At 34.9% G+C, this 18,380-nt stretch overlaps 1 protein-coding gene across 1 annotated transcript in view; it reads right to left on the bottom strand.

The window, feature by feature from the left end:
* AEBP2 (AE binding protein 2) overlaps nt 1-18,380 on the bottom strand; it is a 63,735-nt gene that overhangs the window by 26,369 nt on the left and 18,986 nt on the right. Inside the window, exons 2-3 of the mRNA XM_008707091.2 lie at nt 14,921-15,128; nt 7,539-7,646 (exon numbers count right to left, since the gene is read on the bottom strand). Coding sequence (XP_008705313.2) covers nt 7,539-7,646; nt 14,921-15,128 — 316 coding nt within the window. The remainder of the gene's footprint in view (nt 1-7,538; nt 7,647-14,920; nt 15,129-18,380) is intronic.

The raw sequence follows: 18,380 nt of genomic DNA, 5'->3' as shown, positions 1-18,380 counted from the left end.
AGGGTTAGGGTATATGGAATTTATACACTCATGTGTGACAGAGAAAATACATGAGATTTTTCCGTCTTCTCTGGAAGTTGAAATTATTTCAAAATTAAGTTTAAAAATTCTGCTTTTCAGAAAAAGCACCATAAAAAAGTCAAGAAAAGCAACGTCAAAATGGGGAAAAAATTTAACTCCTATCACATCAAGGAAATGATGCTTTTCCCTACTTAATAAAGATTAGTAGGTTAACAAGACTTCCATTCTAAAAATACAAAAATCAGGGTGCCTGAGTGGCTCAGTCGGTTAAGCATCTGACTTGATTTTGGTTCAGGTCATGATCTCTGGGTCATGAGATCACGCCCCGCATCAAACTCCACGCTCAGTATAGGGTCTGCTTGGGATTCTCTCTCTCCCTCTGCCTCTCCCCATGCTCATACCCTCTAAATAAGTAAATAAAATCTTTTAAAAAAGAAATAAAAATACAAAAATAATATATGAAAAAGTAATGCAAATATATAAAAATATATTTACACTGTGTTTACACTGCATATATATGTAGAAATATATGGTAATATCAATACACAGAACTTCTTGATGGCAGAACAAACAAAAGCTTATGAGAAATGACAAGCCAGACAAAATATCTATTACATGCAGGAGATATGTACATTTAATATTAGGGTTTATATAAATCAGGAAGAAAAAACCCAATAGAATAAAGGGCAAAGCAACCAAATAATCAATTTAGAGAAAAAAAATAACAATAGCCAGAACATGTAAAGATATTCAAATCTTGCTAGTAATAAAAAAAAAATGTGCTTGGCAAATTGGCAAAGCTAAAACAATGCCAATTAAGAATGTAAATAATTACTGCCAAGCTTCAGAAGACTGGAGAAATAGCACTGTATTATATACACTGATAGCTGTACTATAAATTGGTATGGTTTTCTGGAGGTGGGTTTTAATAATACCTACCAAAAGCAAGCCTGTACATCTACTCTTTGAACTAGTAAAATAGCTTCTAGGAATTTATATTAGCTCCCAAAAGCAGTTTATAAAAATATATTCATAGATTACATTGTTCTTTATATTGGCGATGAGACCAAAAAAGATCCATCAAGAAAGGACTAATTAGGGACGCCCGGGTGGCTCAGTCAGTTAAACGTCTGCCTTCAGCTCAGATCATGATCCCAGGGTCCTGGGATTGAGTCCCGCATCAGGTTCCCTGCTCATCGGGGAGCAGGCTTCTCCCTCCCCCTCTGACTGCCACTGCCCCCCCCCCCGCTCGTGCTCTTTCTCTAACAAACAAACAAATAAATCTTAAGGGGGGGAAAAAAAGAAAGAAGAAAAGACTAATTAAGGGCACCTGGGTGGCTCAGTAGATTAAACCTCCAACTCTTAATTTCAGCTCAGGTCATGATCTCAGGGTCATAAGATCAAGTACCATGTCAGCACCACGGTCTGTGGGGACTCTGCTGGAAATTCTCTCTCTCCCTCTCCCCCCACCCTCTCTCAAACAAACAAATCTTAAAAAAAAAAAAAAAAGAAGAAGAAGAAGGCTGATTTAAATATGCTAAACTATCACATAGGAATAGCATACAACCAGGGGTGCCTGGGTGGCTTAGCTGGTTAAGTGTCTGACTTCAGCTCAGATCATGATCCCAGGGTCCTGAGATGGAGCCCCCATCAGGATCCCTGCTCAGCAGGGGGTCTGCTTCTCCATCTGCCCCTCCCCACCACTCATGCTCTCTCTCAAATAAATAAAAATCTTAAAAAAAAAAAATTACAACCATTAAAAAGTAAGGCATTCATTAACGTGAAACATTGCCCAATTCAGAACTGAAGAAGCGAGCTACCTGTAGGTGCAAAATGATTCAATTTATTTATTTCATACATATGTTAAGAAATCCAATATGTACTAAAGAATAAACAATGGTTTCTATAGATGTTATAGTACCACTATCTTCTTAAAGGTCATTAGTATCAAATTTTTAAAATAGTAGCAGTTAATACATTTATAACATTATTTCCATGTGACAAAGTGGAAGAAGACCAAGACTTTACTAGGAATTAAAAAACTTTGTTGGCTGTGAAATTTCAAAGTCTGTCATAATCAGGCAACATTAGGTCCTATACTAAGCCCTTCCCTTCCCTAGTCTCCATTCCTTTTCTTTATTCAGGCTTCATCCCAAAGAATTAATAACTTTAAATATTTTCAGTAAAGACAGTGTGCATTTTTAAAAATTCATCATCAAGATATTTTATCAATTATCCATACCAAAGCACCAACTACAAAGCAGCCACACTGATACTTTTTTAAGTACCAATACTTTTTTAAGGTACGATAAAACTGAACTCTTTGGTGAATGCCTGAAGCATACTGTAAATATAATGAAAAAGGCCCAAAAATACAATGTAAACTCCATAGGATAATCAAATTCCAGGCTAAGATATAGTAAGAGATAACAACAGTAATCGAAACACAATACACAATACATATATTGCACAGGGGCTGTTCCGTATTATAAATTATTGAGAGGCAGTTACGGACAAAGTCCCTGAATTTATACTGCCTCTGAAATCCTCAATCTACCACTAACTGGCCATGACCTTAGAAAATATTTAATCTCTTCTTACTTCAGTCTCCTCATATCTAAAATGAGAGCAACAGTAATTACTTCAAAGAATATGATAAGAATTAAATTAGTTAAAATAGGTAGTGCAATAAAATATATAGGTAATGTGCAAGGCACAAAACAGCATTATTAAAGCCTTTGCTAATCATGATTTTATCCGAGCGCTATGTTCCCTTTATTCATTACACAACAAATACTAGAACAGTCAATACGAAAAACTTTTGAAACCACTGCTTATACATTTAATTTCTACATAGTCCAAGCTCACCAATCTACAGAAATAGTTCTCAAAATATTTCAAATTGCCACAATAAAGTATCACCTACATATATGAAACTCACTACTCATGGTGCACCTGGGTAGCTCAGTTGTTTAAGTGTCCAACAATTGACTTTGGTTCTGGTCAAGATCTCAGGATTATGGGATGGAGCCCTGTGGCAGGTTCCACGCTCAGTGGGGAGTCTGCTTGAGATTCTCTCTCCTTCTCCCTCTGCCCCTCCCCCACCATGCTCTTGCACACTCTCTCAAATAAATAAATCTTGAAAGAAGGGAGAAAGAAAGAAAGAAAGAAAGAAAGAAAGAAAGAAAGAAAGAAAGAAAGAAAGAAAGAAAGAAAGAGAAAGAAAGAGAAAGAAAGAAAGAGAAAGAAAGAAAAAGAAAGGCTACTCCCTAAATAGTCCACTCATTCTTTTATGCTTCCTTTTCTTTCTCTCAAAAGCACTTAATTCTGTAAGTCAAGTGGTGATAGTTGCAGAACACTACGAATACACTAAAATACTACTGAACTGTACATTTGGTAAACCTTACGGTTTGCAAATTATATTTAAATATATGCCCAAAATGACTTCCCTAACTCTTAGCTTTTCTATAAGACCCTTATTCTCTTTTTCTTAAGATGCTTTTATTTATTTGAAAGAGAGAAAAAGAGAGATAGAGAAAGTACAAGCAGGGAGAGGGGCAAAGGGAGAGGGAGAAGCACGCTCCCACTGAGCAGGGAGCCCGATGCGGGGCTCGCTCCCAGGACCATGGGATCATGACCGGAGCCGAAGGTAGGCACTTAACCAACTGAGCCACCCAGGCGCCCCAACCCTCCTCATCTTCATATACTAAGGGTAGGCAAAAATTTCTTAAACACAACACAAAAAGCACTATTTAAAAAAAAAAAAAGTTGGTAAATTAGATTTCACTGAAATTGAAAACTATTCTTCAAAAGATCCCATTAGGAAACCAAAGACAGGAGTGCCTGGCTGGCTCAGTTGGTGGAGCATGTGACCCTTGATCTTTGGGTTGCGAGTGTGAGCCCCACACTGGGTGCAGAGATTACTTAAAAAAATAAAAAAAAAAAACAAAAAAAGGAAACCAAAGACAGAATGGGAGAATGTATCTGCAATACATATATATGACAAAGAACTTGAATCCAAAATATATAAAAAATATATATAATAAAAGACAAGCCATTTAAAAAAATAACAGGAAAAGGCTTAAATAGGCACTTCCCCAAAACAGGAAATTCAAATAGCCGTAAGCACATGAAAATGTGCTCAACCTCATTTCTCATCAGGGAAGTAAAAATTAAAGCCAAAATGAGATACCACTACAAACCTACCAGAATGGCTAAAATTAAAAGATTGATAATACCAAGATATAGAGCAACTAAAACTCTAAATTCACTGCTGGTGGGAATGTAAAATGATACAACCAATTTGGATAAGAGTTGTAGTTTACAAAGCTAAAAATGCCCTATTCTATGAACCTGGTAATTCCACTCATAGTTAAACAGCCAAGAGAAGTTAAGTTAAATAAAATACTACAGCCAGAACGACTGAAATCATAATACGTGCAGGGGAGAATAGAGGACAGAAAAATAGACTGGGAAGGGAATTATGAAATTCCGTTTTACTGAGAATATTTTTGATCAGGGTGGTGATGATACAGGTGCACACATCACAGGTGCATACACACATATGAAACAATCGTTAAACTGTTCAACACTTAAGTATACTTTAGACACTTTATTGTACAGTAACTAAAAATTTTTTTTCAAAAAAAGAGAATCCCTCAAACATCATCACCTCACAACCTTCTCTCTATAGTTGACTCCAATTTACTTTCTACTACTCCTTCCCAGTCATTATAGTACTTTTAATTGATCCCTAACCCGTTTCCAGAGAACCTTTCATAAGTCACTATTAAATCATTTAAAACATTTCATTATTTATATCTATTTAAATCTGTATACATCTGAAAACATGTTAAGTTCCCTGAGGCCTGGCTTTCTTATTCACCTTGCTTCCAAGGTGCCTAGCACACTGCCATGTACTTGAGATATCAATAAATGTTTTCTGGTTTTAAATGATTCCTATGGGGACGTCTGGGTGGCTCAGCTGGTTAAGCATCTGCCTTCAGCTCAGGTCATGATCCCAGCGTCCTGGGATAGAGTCCCAAATCAGGCTCCTTGCTCAGCAGGGAGCCTGCTTCTCCCTCTACCTGCTGCTCCCCCTGCTTGTACTCTTTCTGTTATATAAATAAATAAAATCTTTTTAAATAAATGATTCCTATGACTTATAGAACAATGTTTCACTAAATCATTCCCCTTAACTTTTGTCTTTTAAAGACAATTTCTTTCCCTCTCTCCAATGGGAATCTTCTAAGTTTCTAAAAAGAGGATTTGGGAGAAAAATGCATCTGACAGGCTTTGAAATGAATCTGCACATCATATCAACTGGCAGCACTGCTGCCCTAAAAAAAAAAAAAAAAGTATGGAAATACACACAATGAGAAAGTAAATGATTCTTCTACTTTAACAATAAGCTCTTAAATTTATTGGCTACACATTGTACAGCTCTGTGAGGTAACTATTCTTACCAACTACATGTTAGATGGGAAGTTTAAAAACTGTTCCAGATCACACACTTCAAGCATCTACCAGGGCCAGAATCTAAGGTATGACCACAGGAAAGACTAGGGTGTTAAACTTATATAAGACCCACATGCCAACAGAAAGCTCAATGAAACCATTTAGTTAAAAAAGAATAAAGAAGGGTGCCTAGATGGCTCAGTCAGTAGAGCATGCAAATCTTGATCTCAGTGTCATGAGTTCAAGGCCCACATTGGGCATAGAGCTTGCTTAAAAAATAAAATAAAATTAAGTTTAAAGATTTAAAAATAAATAAATATTAAAAATAAATTTTAAAAGAAACAAAAAGAAACCCAAACAGTTAAACATATGAAAAGATGTCCAAACTTCCTCATAATGAAAGAAAAGCAAATTCAAACTACATTAGGATGCAATTTCTCATCTATCAGATTGGCAAAAATCCACAAGTTTGACAACACCTTCTTAGCAAGGCTACTGAGAAGGCAGATGCTCTAACAATGATGATGAGGACACAACCCCCAGAGAGGACAATTTGGTAACATTTACCAAAATCACCAATACTTATATAGCCATTGACCCACCCTCTCGTATCATTTTTGGGAATTTTTCCTGGATATATAATTATACATGTACAAAATGACATATGGTCAAAGATTTATCACTGCAGCACTATTTTAAAGGGCCAAAGACTAAAAACAACCCAAGTGTCTATACAAGTTTGGTTAAATAAACTGAAAGAACATTCTCTATGAACAAATACAGAAAGATCTCTAGCATAAAGTAAGTTAAAGAAACAAGGTACACATACAAAGATATTAACAGTGGGGGAAATTTGGTATACAGTATAAGGGAACTCTGTAATCTTTGTAATAGTACTATAAATGTATAAATAAAAAGGTCAGGGGTGCCTGGGTGGCTCAGTCAGTTAAGCGTCTGCCTTTGGCTCGGGTCATGATCCTGGGGTCCTGGGATCGAGCCTCATGTCTGGCTCCCTGTTCAGTGGGGAGCCTGCTTCTCCCTCTCCCTCTGCCCCTCCCCGCCAGTCATGCTCTTCTCCCTCTCTCTCAAATAAATAAATAAAATCTTTAAAATGAAATAAAATAAAAAGATCATTTTAAAAAATAAGGTATAGACAGTATATGGTTTACTAGATTATGTGTAAGAAAGGAGAATGAAACTACGTATTTACCTGCTTACACTTTCATAAAGAAATACGAGAAGAATTCACTAGAAATTAATAGTGATATATATTTGATGAAGAAGGAACAAGAAAAGAAAAAAGGGAGCAAAATTTCTCAATGTAAACTATTATTTTAACTTGTTAAAGATTGTCTTTCCAAAAAAAGCTGAGTAATTTTTAAAAAGCAGCTCCACAAGAATTATTTCCTTCTCTAATGAAACCCAAGGGAAGTTTCTGGCACAGTATTTACATACCAGTAGATTAAGGATTTAACAACTATTAAACTTCTCTGAACACAAACTTTTAACCTCTATGGTATATGTTTTCCATAATTAAAAACCAAAATATTTTGTTTAATTTTTAATGAAGATAAATAGAAAAATGGTTTTTACAGACACTTGCTCCTCATACAATTGCTCAGAACACATCTGACAGTAACTTACAACAAAGCTCAGTAATATGACCTCAAAACTGAGTGAAAACAATCAAATCCCTCAATGTTGTACAATTTCACTTTTTTGTATAATAATCAGTTGTTTGCTAATAAAAAGACTGAAACCTATGACAGTGAGAAAACACAGAGCACAAGGTATTAAAAGTCACCAATTTTAAAGACATGCATTCAAATTGGTCTATTCATTAGCTATTTTGAAGACCTTACGCTCAGTTACTTTTTTCTGTTCTCCAAATTTTAAGAATTGGATTAAATTATCTTTATCTCCATCTATTTTTTAAACTCCATGTAACCACAGGGATATCAAAACAAGTGTTTCTTTTAAACATTTTAAGAAGGGCAAAAGTATGCCCATTAAGAAATACATCAACTAGAAGTTAAAACAACTCACATATGCTTACTTACCTTGAAAGGTTTGTCTCCACTATGTGTCAGCATATGCCTCTGTAACCAACTCTGACTGGTTGACGGAGTGTTATATACTTTACAACCTTTCCATAAGCAAACAAATACCTGTTAAAAGAAGAGCCATAATAATTTTCATCACTTATTTCAACAGTTTTATTCCTCGTAAATTCAAATGAACATGTTGCAAGTCTTTAACTGACAAAAAGAGCCATTAATGTATGAATCAATCAAAATGCTTAAACTTTTTGAATTTCCAGTATGAAAGGCATGGCTTTAACTTTTCCCCTCAAGGCTGCTGTCCAATTCCTTCAATGGGGACTGACAAACCAATCCCAAGGTGTCATTGAGAAGGAAATATATTTCCTAAGGAACCAGGACTACACACCATTATTTTGATATTTACTACATGAGGGAAAAGCATGTATTAATTATAAATATCAGGAAAATATAAAGGTATAAAGAACAATGAAAATAAATCAAAATAATCAAATATTAATTTTTGAAGATGAACTTCAAAAAATAAGCAATTAAATTAGCAAATGAAAAATTTCTGCTCTTGATTCCTTATTCTTACATGCATACTAATTCTTATTTTTACAATGTTCTATTCATTAAAAAATATTTCCAATTATCTTGATTATGAAGCAAAACCTAATACAAAATGTTAAATTAATACAGTTGCAAAAGCAATGGGCATGAACTGCTCTATCATCATTGACAGATCCACATTCTTGGATTCACATAACTGAGTATAACTGGGTTTGAAAAGTATGAATCTAACAACTAACAATCTAATCTTTATCATCTTCCTACTAATGAGGTATCAGTTTTCTAACATTCTATTTCCATCAAACTGAACATTGAAAACTGTCCCCCAACATCAGTGAAAGTATGAATCCACGGTAATCATAACCTTCAAAGAGTCATTTATAGGCTCTGCTCTTTTCTAAGGTAAGAGCAATTATAAATAGAGCAACATTTCGAAGACTTTAATGTACTACATGTAGAACAGAATAAACTTATACACAGAACTGAAGAAACAATCATTCAACAGTTTAAAATAAACTATTTTTTAAAGCCTAGAAAAATCAACAGTCTACAATAAATGAATTTTTACGGAAAACCAAAACCATTTTATATCAGATAGGTCTAACAAGGCAATACTGCTTTTGCTATTTGACACAACTGTTATCACATATCCCGATTCCTGTACAGATTGGCTAATTTCTTTTAGTTAAAGAAATCATAACATTTCCTCCTTCATACTTCAAATCCCTGACCCTAGTGTATGTTTATAAAATGATTCCTGAAGTTCCAAGAATTAAAAGCTACTTTGTAAATGAAAGCAAAAAAAAAAAAAAAAAAAGTTCTTAAAACTACACATATTATGTTGTGGAAATTAATTTAATAATGTTTAATAATCACATGCAGATGATTAGTGCTATCTATCAATTTCCTGACTCAAGACTACTAGATTCTAAGTCTTAAATATTCAATTTAAGCTATAAACAGGAATCAGAGGTTGGTTTAAAATTCTCTCACAAGCCATACCACATAAAGAAAAATGCCTTAAAGCAAGTAATTGGAAACAAAATTACATCATTTATGTAATAATTTTTATAACAGTGAAGAATTCTGCTGTCTTAGCTCTTAAGTAACCACTGTGCTGAGTTACTCTCAAAGAAACAATTAAGGTAAATACTTAAAAACTGCCCCTACCTAACATTAGCCAACCACTGCATTTGAGAGCAACAGCAATCTCTGATTTCTAATTTTTTCCCCTAGGAAGAAACATGAATATGGAGACAATGGCAGACTGTAATTCCACCAGATAATAGCCTTCACTATGTGTAGGTATGGTCTAGACTCTAAATGGAATAATGTCTAGTAACATTATTAGAGCAACACCTTCAGGTTCAAAGAAAACCATAACCTTCAACATAACAAATTTTATAGGAAATGAAGTAAGTGTAAAGAGACCAAAGCTAACTATGTTTAGCTATAACAGGGTGAAATATTTGGAAAATAATTCCTGGGGGCGGGGGTAGGGGAAGAGGAAACACTAAAGTTGCACAAAGACAAAAGAGGCACCAGAACTCCACACCAAGGATCCATAAAAACCACAAAACTATTTAAAAGCTGAATTTCTTTTCCTAATCTATGGTAGGAAGACACTTTGATTTAAAAAAAAAAAAAAGTTCAAAATCTGACAAAAGGGTCTTTCTTCAAACTTGGGAGTTTTTAGATGCACAGTATGTGAAAAATGTTTTCATACCCAATTTTCAGAAACTTTCTCATTGTAAAAATTAACCCTGAAAACCAACCAAACACCACAGGAATCCAATCCAAATGTGAAAGGAATTATTCAAGAATAAAATCTGTCATGGTTCCTCTATAGTATCTTAAAATGAATTAAGATCTAGCTATATTGATTAGAATACTGAGGTACAGAGTTTCGTAGTGTAGTCTCTCATGATAGATTTATATAAGGCTTATTATTACATGTAACAGAAATAGGGGCGCCTGGGTGGCTCAGCTGGTTAAGCATCCGACTCTGATTTTGGCTCAGGTCATGATCTCAGGGTGGTAAGATTGAGCCCTGGGGTCCGGCTCTGCGCTCAGCATGGAGTCTGCTTGAGAGATTCTCTCCCCCTTCCCTCTGCCCCTCCCCCTGCTTGTGCTCTTTCTCTCAAATAAATAAAATCTTAAAAAAAAAAAAGTAATAGAAATAGCACAAAAGTAAATGACCTGAATTCTACCCAGTTTTCACACTTTGCAGTGATATGCTGGAAGAATACTTATCTAAACCTCTATTTCCTTTCTCATCAACACTGTGAGCACACATTTGCTAACTCCAAAATACAATGAAAATGCAAGATTATATATTATATATTTTCTCAGAAGGACTATTTAACAGAAAAATTGGGTTTATATTAGACACTGGCGGTCCCTTCTCAAAATAATGGCCACCAAATTTTTTTGCCAGACTGTCTTAAAAAAAAAAAAACAAAAACCACACAGTTATTAAAAGAATATTTCTGGACTACCAAAGAATCTTCAAATTTATAATGACCTAACCTAAAAGATACAGAGGTCTAAAATTTCAATGTTACAGGGAGGTTTGGGCTTTCTGTCGATAAGTCCTCTGGAAAAACTTCCTCATTACTGTCAGAATAGGTCAATTTTACCTTAGGGGAACTCCTCCAAAATGCCCCAAATGAAAAAGATTGGTACAAACCTGGGAACCAAGGGTAGTGTAACTCTCCTTCACTTTCATCAATTTATTTGACCAAATGGACCAGGGTATTTTTCTGTCTGTATTCCTGGCTTACACCTTTGACAGCTTGTGTGACAGTATAAAGATACATGCACTTAAACCTATCTGGTAACATTTCACACTTGAAAGTGTACAAATGAATCCAACAAAATTTTAAGTAAACTGTAAAATCTACTGCAAAAGAATACAATGCAACATGACAATCTAAGTATGCATAAAGAAAATTCAGTTAGTAAGGTAAATTACAATCAGCCAAGTATATTCTGGGTAGAGCCAGTAGGCAATATAATTTATATGCAGGGGTGGGGAAAGGAACTGGTTTACCAAGGAATTAGATTCCTTTTGCAGTAAAATGATACAAAAAGATTATAGATAAAGCAAAAGATACACCATCTAAAGTCAGGAAGGGGTTGGATGATTTCATGGATCCCTTAAGCTTTAATATTTCTTAGAAAAAACCCAGCTCACCCTTTTACAAAATGTGAACAAACAGAAGAGAAACAAAGTACTTTTTACCTGTAATTTTGTCTCAAATCAGTTTGCTCTTCCAAGATCTAAAATGACAGCTATAATTTTGTATCCTATTATTTTTAGCCACATTAAATGAACACTTTCAATTTTCTGTTCAAAGATATTTAATAAAACAGAGGGCAAAAATATTTAATAGAATACTCAAATTACAAGAATTAAGTATTTCTCCTTTATTACAAAAGACATGACCAATTTCATGTTGTGTTCAGGAGATACCAGATGGGCAATCAAAACTCAAAGTGACCTCCTAATGATTTCACTTCCTAATAGCATTCCAATTTAACACTGAGTGCCTACAAATGTCATTTTATATAGCATATAAAGGTAACGGACCTCATTCAAGTCTCTGAATATCATCCCTCCCCCCCAAATTTCCCTTGGACCCTCGGCCCTCAAACACCGAAGAACATATACAAAAATGAACTTAATAAAATGACAACATGTACAATAGCTCCTGCATCAAGAAACAAACAGATTTACTTTCAGGCAACTGCTTTTAAAGTGAGAAATAGTTAAAACAGAAAGAAAAGAACACTAATAGATATTACTGAAATCCTACAAGACGAAGTTTCCCACCTACCAAGACTTCAGTGTATATTAATAGGCACTGGATTTTGAAATTTGATTAGTAAAATAGCTCAGTCTAGTTTTTGAAATCCAGTCATGCATGAAGTATGGACCCAAGAACACAACTCTACTATGCCTAACAAAAAAAGGTCAACTTTTTTTTTTTTTTGGCTTCTTTGTTTTTATATTTTTAAATAGGAGCAAACACTTTCATAAGTAATAAGGTACGTTTGGGATGCTGGAGTGGCACGGTTGGTTAAGTGTCTGACTCTTGGTTTTGGCTCAGGTAGTGATCTCAGGGTCGTGAGATCGAGTCCATCAGCAGGCTCTGGGCTCAGCATTTAAATGGTTAGTTTAGCTTTTGAAATAGAAGAATCTACCCACTATGATATATGAAAAGGTCAGGAAAAGCTAAAGTCTACCCAATTTCAGCCTCTATATATAATTACAGTCCATGTGACATGGCAACATAAAAAAGCTTAAAGGGGTGGAAAGAAGTTTCTAAACTGTAACATGATGGTTTTATTTTCCCAGGGTGACAATTAGAACGGGATGAAAAAAAGAACAGGAATTAATATAGTATTTAGACCTTGCTAACTTACTGCTCCAATAAAACTGTCATCTTTTAATAATTAGAAGCATTAAATCCTCTAGAGGTACCAATTTTTTCCTCATTTGTTTCTGTTCCATCAAGACAGTTTAACACCAGGTAGAAAGAAGAGAAAAAAGAAATCTAAAAAAATAAAATTGTCATGAAAATCAGCTGTTTTCCACATACACAAGATATCTAGAACAGTCAAAGTTATGAAGACAGAAAGTAGAATCGTGGTTACTAGGTGTTGGGGAAAGGGAGGATTAGGGAGTTATTGCTGAATGGGTACAGATTTCAGTTTTGAGAAACTAAAACAATTCTAGAGATGGATAGTGATGATAGTTGTACAACGATGTGAATGTACTTAATGCCACTGAACTGTATGCTTAAAAACAGTTATAATTATTTTTTAAAGGTCCCTTCAAAGAGGCCATTAAAAAAAAAAAATGTCCAAACCAACACCCACTCTATTTTAAGTACAAAACCAGATCAAGATTTCCTGTTACATAGTTGTGTATAGTTTTCAAAGTTTCATTCATACTTTCATTCTGAAAGCTTAGTCTATGTACCAATGACTGGTATGTAAAAAATAATTTGTATTTTCTCCTTTCCTCTGATTCTTTAACATTTGTAGTTCAGCAATTAATGTCCTTCAAAGATGAGGCCTCCTTTCTGTGGTCAAAACAGCATTAATCTTAAAATTAGCCAGACAATCTTACAATAAGGTAATTTTATGAATAAGCATCCAATAAATGACATGGGGGCAGGCAAGTTCATTTCAGCAATTTTATACTAACAGAAATATCAAGACTTCATGCCTAGCTCTTTGATATCAATTAAGTAAATATAGCTGCAGTGATTACATGATACATTCAGTCTGCACCTCCATTTTTTCTACAGATCCTTAAAGGGCTAAAAACTCTCATAAGATTGTGTACCAACTCTTCAACATGTAGGATCCAACATTTAGAAATGTGAAATTCTCCCACACCTACTAAGAAGCCCAGTAATCTACATAGTTCATGAGTCTATATGTAATTACTAAGTCGAGTAACTAAAAAAGCATCATCATACCATGGCTCAAAAGCCTACCTTAGTGATATATATCAAGGGACATCAAGCACTGGCTCACAAAAGCCAACTCTGTAATAACTAGGAAACCAACCTGGTTGATAGTTCGCACTAAAAATCTGAAATATGTGAGAAGGGAAAAAAGACTATGACAAAAGTAACCTAACCACTGAGCTGGGTTAGAAGGTGAAAATACCATATGATGGGCAAAGTTCATTAATATACCATCTGATGTCAAAATCAAATCTAATAAGACAAATCTTTACTTATCAAATATAAGTAATTAAAAGATTGTTGAGACATTACAACATATTGTGACAATGGCAAAGATTTCTTAAAAGAAATTTCAATGCACAAATACCACCAGTTAAAATGTTAGAGATGCTTATATGGTTGCATGCTTTTTTTGGAAAAAGATGAATAATTCAACCTAAATACCAATGCAACCTTGGAAATAGTTACCCACTCACTTAAACCATAATGATCTTAACCATTTTAATATCAGTATTATCTCAATAGTGGTGGCAGGCTAATAGGAAATTATGTGACCTAAAGATTATCTGTACTTACAATGTGACATTTATTTCTGGAAAATGCACTAAAGTGTGGTAACTATTCAAGACAAACCTGGTAAGGTTGAAAAAAATTATAAGTAACATTATAATACTTTGATCCATTACACTTTGACTCACCTAATTTACTCAGCTTCACCATCCAATAAAAATTATATAAACTGACACAATTAAATGTATTCCTAAAAGGGCATAGGTCAATACTCACTAATCGTAACTTTCTATCTAAGCCAGCTCTGTTAAGATCTGGGAAAAGATGATCAGTTCTCATTCACAAGTAAGAGTGCAAGCTGTCATTTAACAGAACTCTATATATTAATCCTGGTACCAACAGTCTCTCCAGTTAATTTCAGCATCGGGGATAATTTAGGACCATTCTAACAAAAGAAATCCTAGACAGTGCCAACTCCTAAATGTCCTCAACTCAAAACATCAGAAACTTGGAATAGGCTGCATTCATTTATTATATTCCCACTATATTTTAGAAAGTCTAATATTACCACTATATTTTAGAAAATTGAATTTCTTCCTACTGTATTTTAGAAAGTCTAATTTCTTCTAAAGGCAAATTAAAATCCAACACATAATATATTCTCTATTTGATTCCATCAAGTATGTGGGAAATAAACAAAAGAAAAAAATTGTGAAAAAAATAAAGCCTTTGTAAAAACAATCCCAAATTACTTTGAGAAAAAAAGCCTAACTAGCAATTATAAATTAATAAAACTAATGAAAACAGGGAGTGAAAAAAAGAAATGACAAAACCAACCCCTCCTCGCTGACCATCTACATGTATGGAACGGATGTGATCTGCCAGATCTGGACTAGAGTTGAAGCAAGCCTGGCACTGGTCCCAACAACAATTATAGGCAATATTTTTGCTTGAAGAAGTAGTGCTTCCTTGTCCATTCATCATTGCTGGAGTTGAACGCCCACTGGAAATTGTGCTGTCTACATCCATTATAGTACTGCTTATGCTACAAAAGAAGAAAAAAGGCTGTGTTATTCCTAGAAATTCACTAACATGAATATGATCTTATAAATACTTAATTACTACTTGACATTCTGCTCCATACAAAGCATACTAACCATATTTTCTATTAGAAAACAACACTGCTTTGAAACTATTTAGTTGGCAATAAAGTGCAAATCAAGGCAAAAAATGCTAGTACCTCAAAACCAGATACAGGATAATTTAAGCAACTTCTGGCAGACATGAACTCCCCAATACTATAACTTACAGAAAACAAACCAAGCACACACACACACACACACACACACACACACACAGCTCAACACATTTCATCCCTTCCATAGTTCTAAGAAGCATAATAAAGTGGGGCGCCTGGGTGGCGCAGCCGTTAAGCGTCTGCCTTCAGCTCAGGGCGTGATCCCAGCATTCTGGGATCGAGCCCCACATCAGGCTTCTCTGCTGGGAGTCTGCTTCTTCCTTTCCCACTCCCCCTACTTGTGTTCCCTCTCTCACTGGCTGTCTCTGTCAATTAAATAAAGTCTTTAAAAAAAAAAAAGCATAATAAAGTAACAAGAGTAACAGTTTCCAGCTATAAATTGAGAATCAAGAGTGTCTTTACAGTTCCACAAATCACCTGTTAATCCAAAATCTTTTCCTTTATTCACTAATCTGAGGATACAACTGCTTGACACTGCCTACCTCTCTCCATCTCAAAGAAGTTTGGGAAATTGTGCTGTCCTTTCCCTTCTAAATAAAAAAGCAGGGAGCCCTGGGTAGCTCAGTCGGTCAAGTGTCTGCCTTCCGCTCAGGTCATGATCCCAGAGTCCTGGGATGGGAGTCCCGCATCAGGCTCCTTGCTCAGCAGGGAGCCTGCCTCTCCCTCTGCCTGCCGTTCCCCCTGCCTGTGCTCTGACAAATAAATAAAATCTTTAAAAAAATAAATAAATAAGAAGAGCAAAAACTGGGTACAATAAAAGTTTCCCTGATTTTACTGAAGTCCAAATAAAATGTCTTTTCCTGTCCCTTAATTTTTTTAAACTAATCTCAATCCACAAAAAAGGACTGAAAAGCCAATCAATCAATTCTTTTTACTTCTTATTTACTAAACAAAGTATAACATATTACTAACCCTTTTATTACAAAAATCACATACTAGTAGAAATAAAAGTAATAGAAGTAATTCTGAATGCCCAAAATTTCATATCTTAATAAAACGTAACACACTTTTGCCTTCCTTTTAAAAGCAATCAATTTAGGGGCACCTGGCTGGCTCAGTCAACAGAATATGTGACTCGACCTCAGGGCTGTAGGTTCCAGCCCCACCTTGGGTATAGAGATTAATTAAAAGTAAAAGCTTTAGGAATGCCTGGGTGGCTCAGCTGGTTAAGCATCTGCCTTCGGCTCAGGTCATGATCCCAGAGTCCTGGGATTAAGCCCTGCATTGGGCTCCCTGCCCAGCGGGGAGCCTGCTTCTCCCTCTCCCGCTCCCCCTGCTTCTGCGTGTGCATGCTCTGTTAAATAAATAAAATCTTTAAAAAAAAATCTTTAGAGGTGCCTGGGTGGCTCAGTCAGTTAAAATTCAACTTGGCTGAGGTCATGATCTCAGGGCTATGAGATCAAGCACCACAGCAGGCTTCACACTAGGCAGAGCCTGCTTGAGGTTCTCTCCTTCTCTCTCTGCCCCTCCCCTCGTGCTCGCTCTCTCTCTCTCTCTAAAAAAATAAATAAATAGAAATAAAATATTTTTTTTAAGTTAAAAGCAATTCGTTAAAAAAAATTTTTTTTAGTATCTTCCTAATACAGAAACTACAGAGAAGTAGCTTCAACCACAGAGGGGTCAACAGTAAGAACGTCTGCAGGCTAAAATCCATCAAAAGCTATGTATCTGCTTACAATTTAAGTAATAAAAATTATGAAAATTATATTAACTTTTATGGGGTATGCTTTCCTACTCCCAAGTCTTTATTACAGAAAATTTCAAAGACACAGAAAAATGTATATAAATCTGAACTTCACAATTTACACTTTGTCCTATCTGCTGTATGTAATCTGTTTTTCTCAATCATCTGCAAGTTGCAAACACGATACTTCAACCATAATTATTTCAGCACATACCTTCTAAAAATAAGAACATTCACCCATAACCACAACCTTATTTGCTCATATGTAAAAGTCAAAATAAATTTAAACTTATTAAGTAAGCTTTTTGTTTTGTTTTGTTTTTCCCTCCCCCCCTTATTAAGCAAGCTTAACAATGATTTGTGTCTAACATCCTATGTACCCATTTAAAAAAACTAGCAAAAATGTTTTTGTAGGATGCTTCAGACATGAAAAATGTCTCAGATTTCCCTTTAAAGAATATTCATGTAAGTTCATCTGGCTATCTACCAATCAATATATATGTGCTAAATTTAAACTCTAAAACTTCATTCTAAAACTTTGTAATCTTGGGGCACCTGGCTTGCTCAATCAGTAGAGCATGTAACTCTTAATCTCAGGGTTTTAAATTCCAGCCCCACACTGGGTGTAGAGATTAGTTTTTGTCTCCTTTGTAATCTCTATTATACTCTCAAATGCAAATCAGCTCTTGAATACCTGAACATTTATTCCCCTTTTTTCTTTTTTGCAGGAATAAATTTTGAGTATGGCAGTTTTTCTATACTGAAATGCATATTTTAATTTGAGCCTCAGAAATTTCAGGTTTCATGAGGCCTTTAACCCTGAAATGGTTGGTTACCTATTTTCCTTATTGCTTGTTTCATATATTTTAAAACATTTTAACTATAAAACTCATACTTTTGTAAACCATACTAATTAACTCCAAAGGCAAATAAAATATTAGTAGTTTTAAGTGAACAGCCAACCACACTCAAATTATAAACAATCTTAGGGAAAGAGATAAATCTCAATGACCTATTGTGATACAATCTCTAAGGTACAGCAAAATGCACACACACACACACACACACACACACACACACAGAGAGGCACGCAGGGTAGTAATGCTCTAATTTCCATACCTAGGTCGGGGAGGGAGATAGATATAGACACAGCTATATTCTAAATGCAAAACTTATTTTGAAGGATGCACAAAACACTGTCCATGTTTTTTTGGAGGGAGGAAAAGAGGGTCAGTAGGAGAGAAATTTTCACTATATATACCTTTGTATAATTTTTAATTGCATACCTGTACTGCTTTTATGTAAAAGTCCAAAATTAGTTGAAAATGAAACCAATTTTCTCCTTAAATTGGACA

Source organism: Ursus maritimus, unplaced genomic scaffold, assembly GCF_017311325.1.
Source record: "Ursus maritimus isolate PB19 unplaced genomic scaffold, ASM1731132v1 scaffold_26, whole genome shotgun sequence".
In the NCBI taxonomy this organism is placed as follows: Eukaryota; Metazoa; Chordata; class Mammalia; order Carnivora; family Ursidae; genus Ursus; species Ursus maritimus.
Note: the sequence above shows the minus strand (reverse complement) of the source record. Positions and strands in the feature narration are given on the sequence as shown.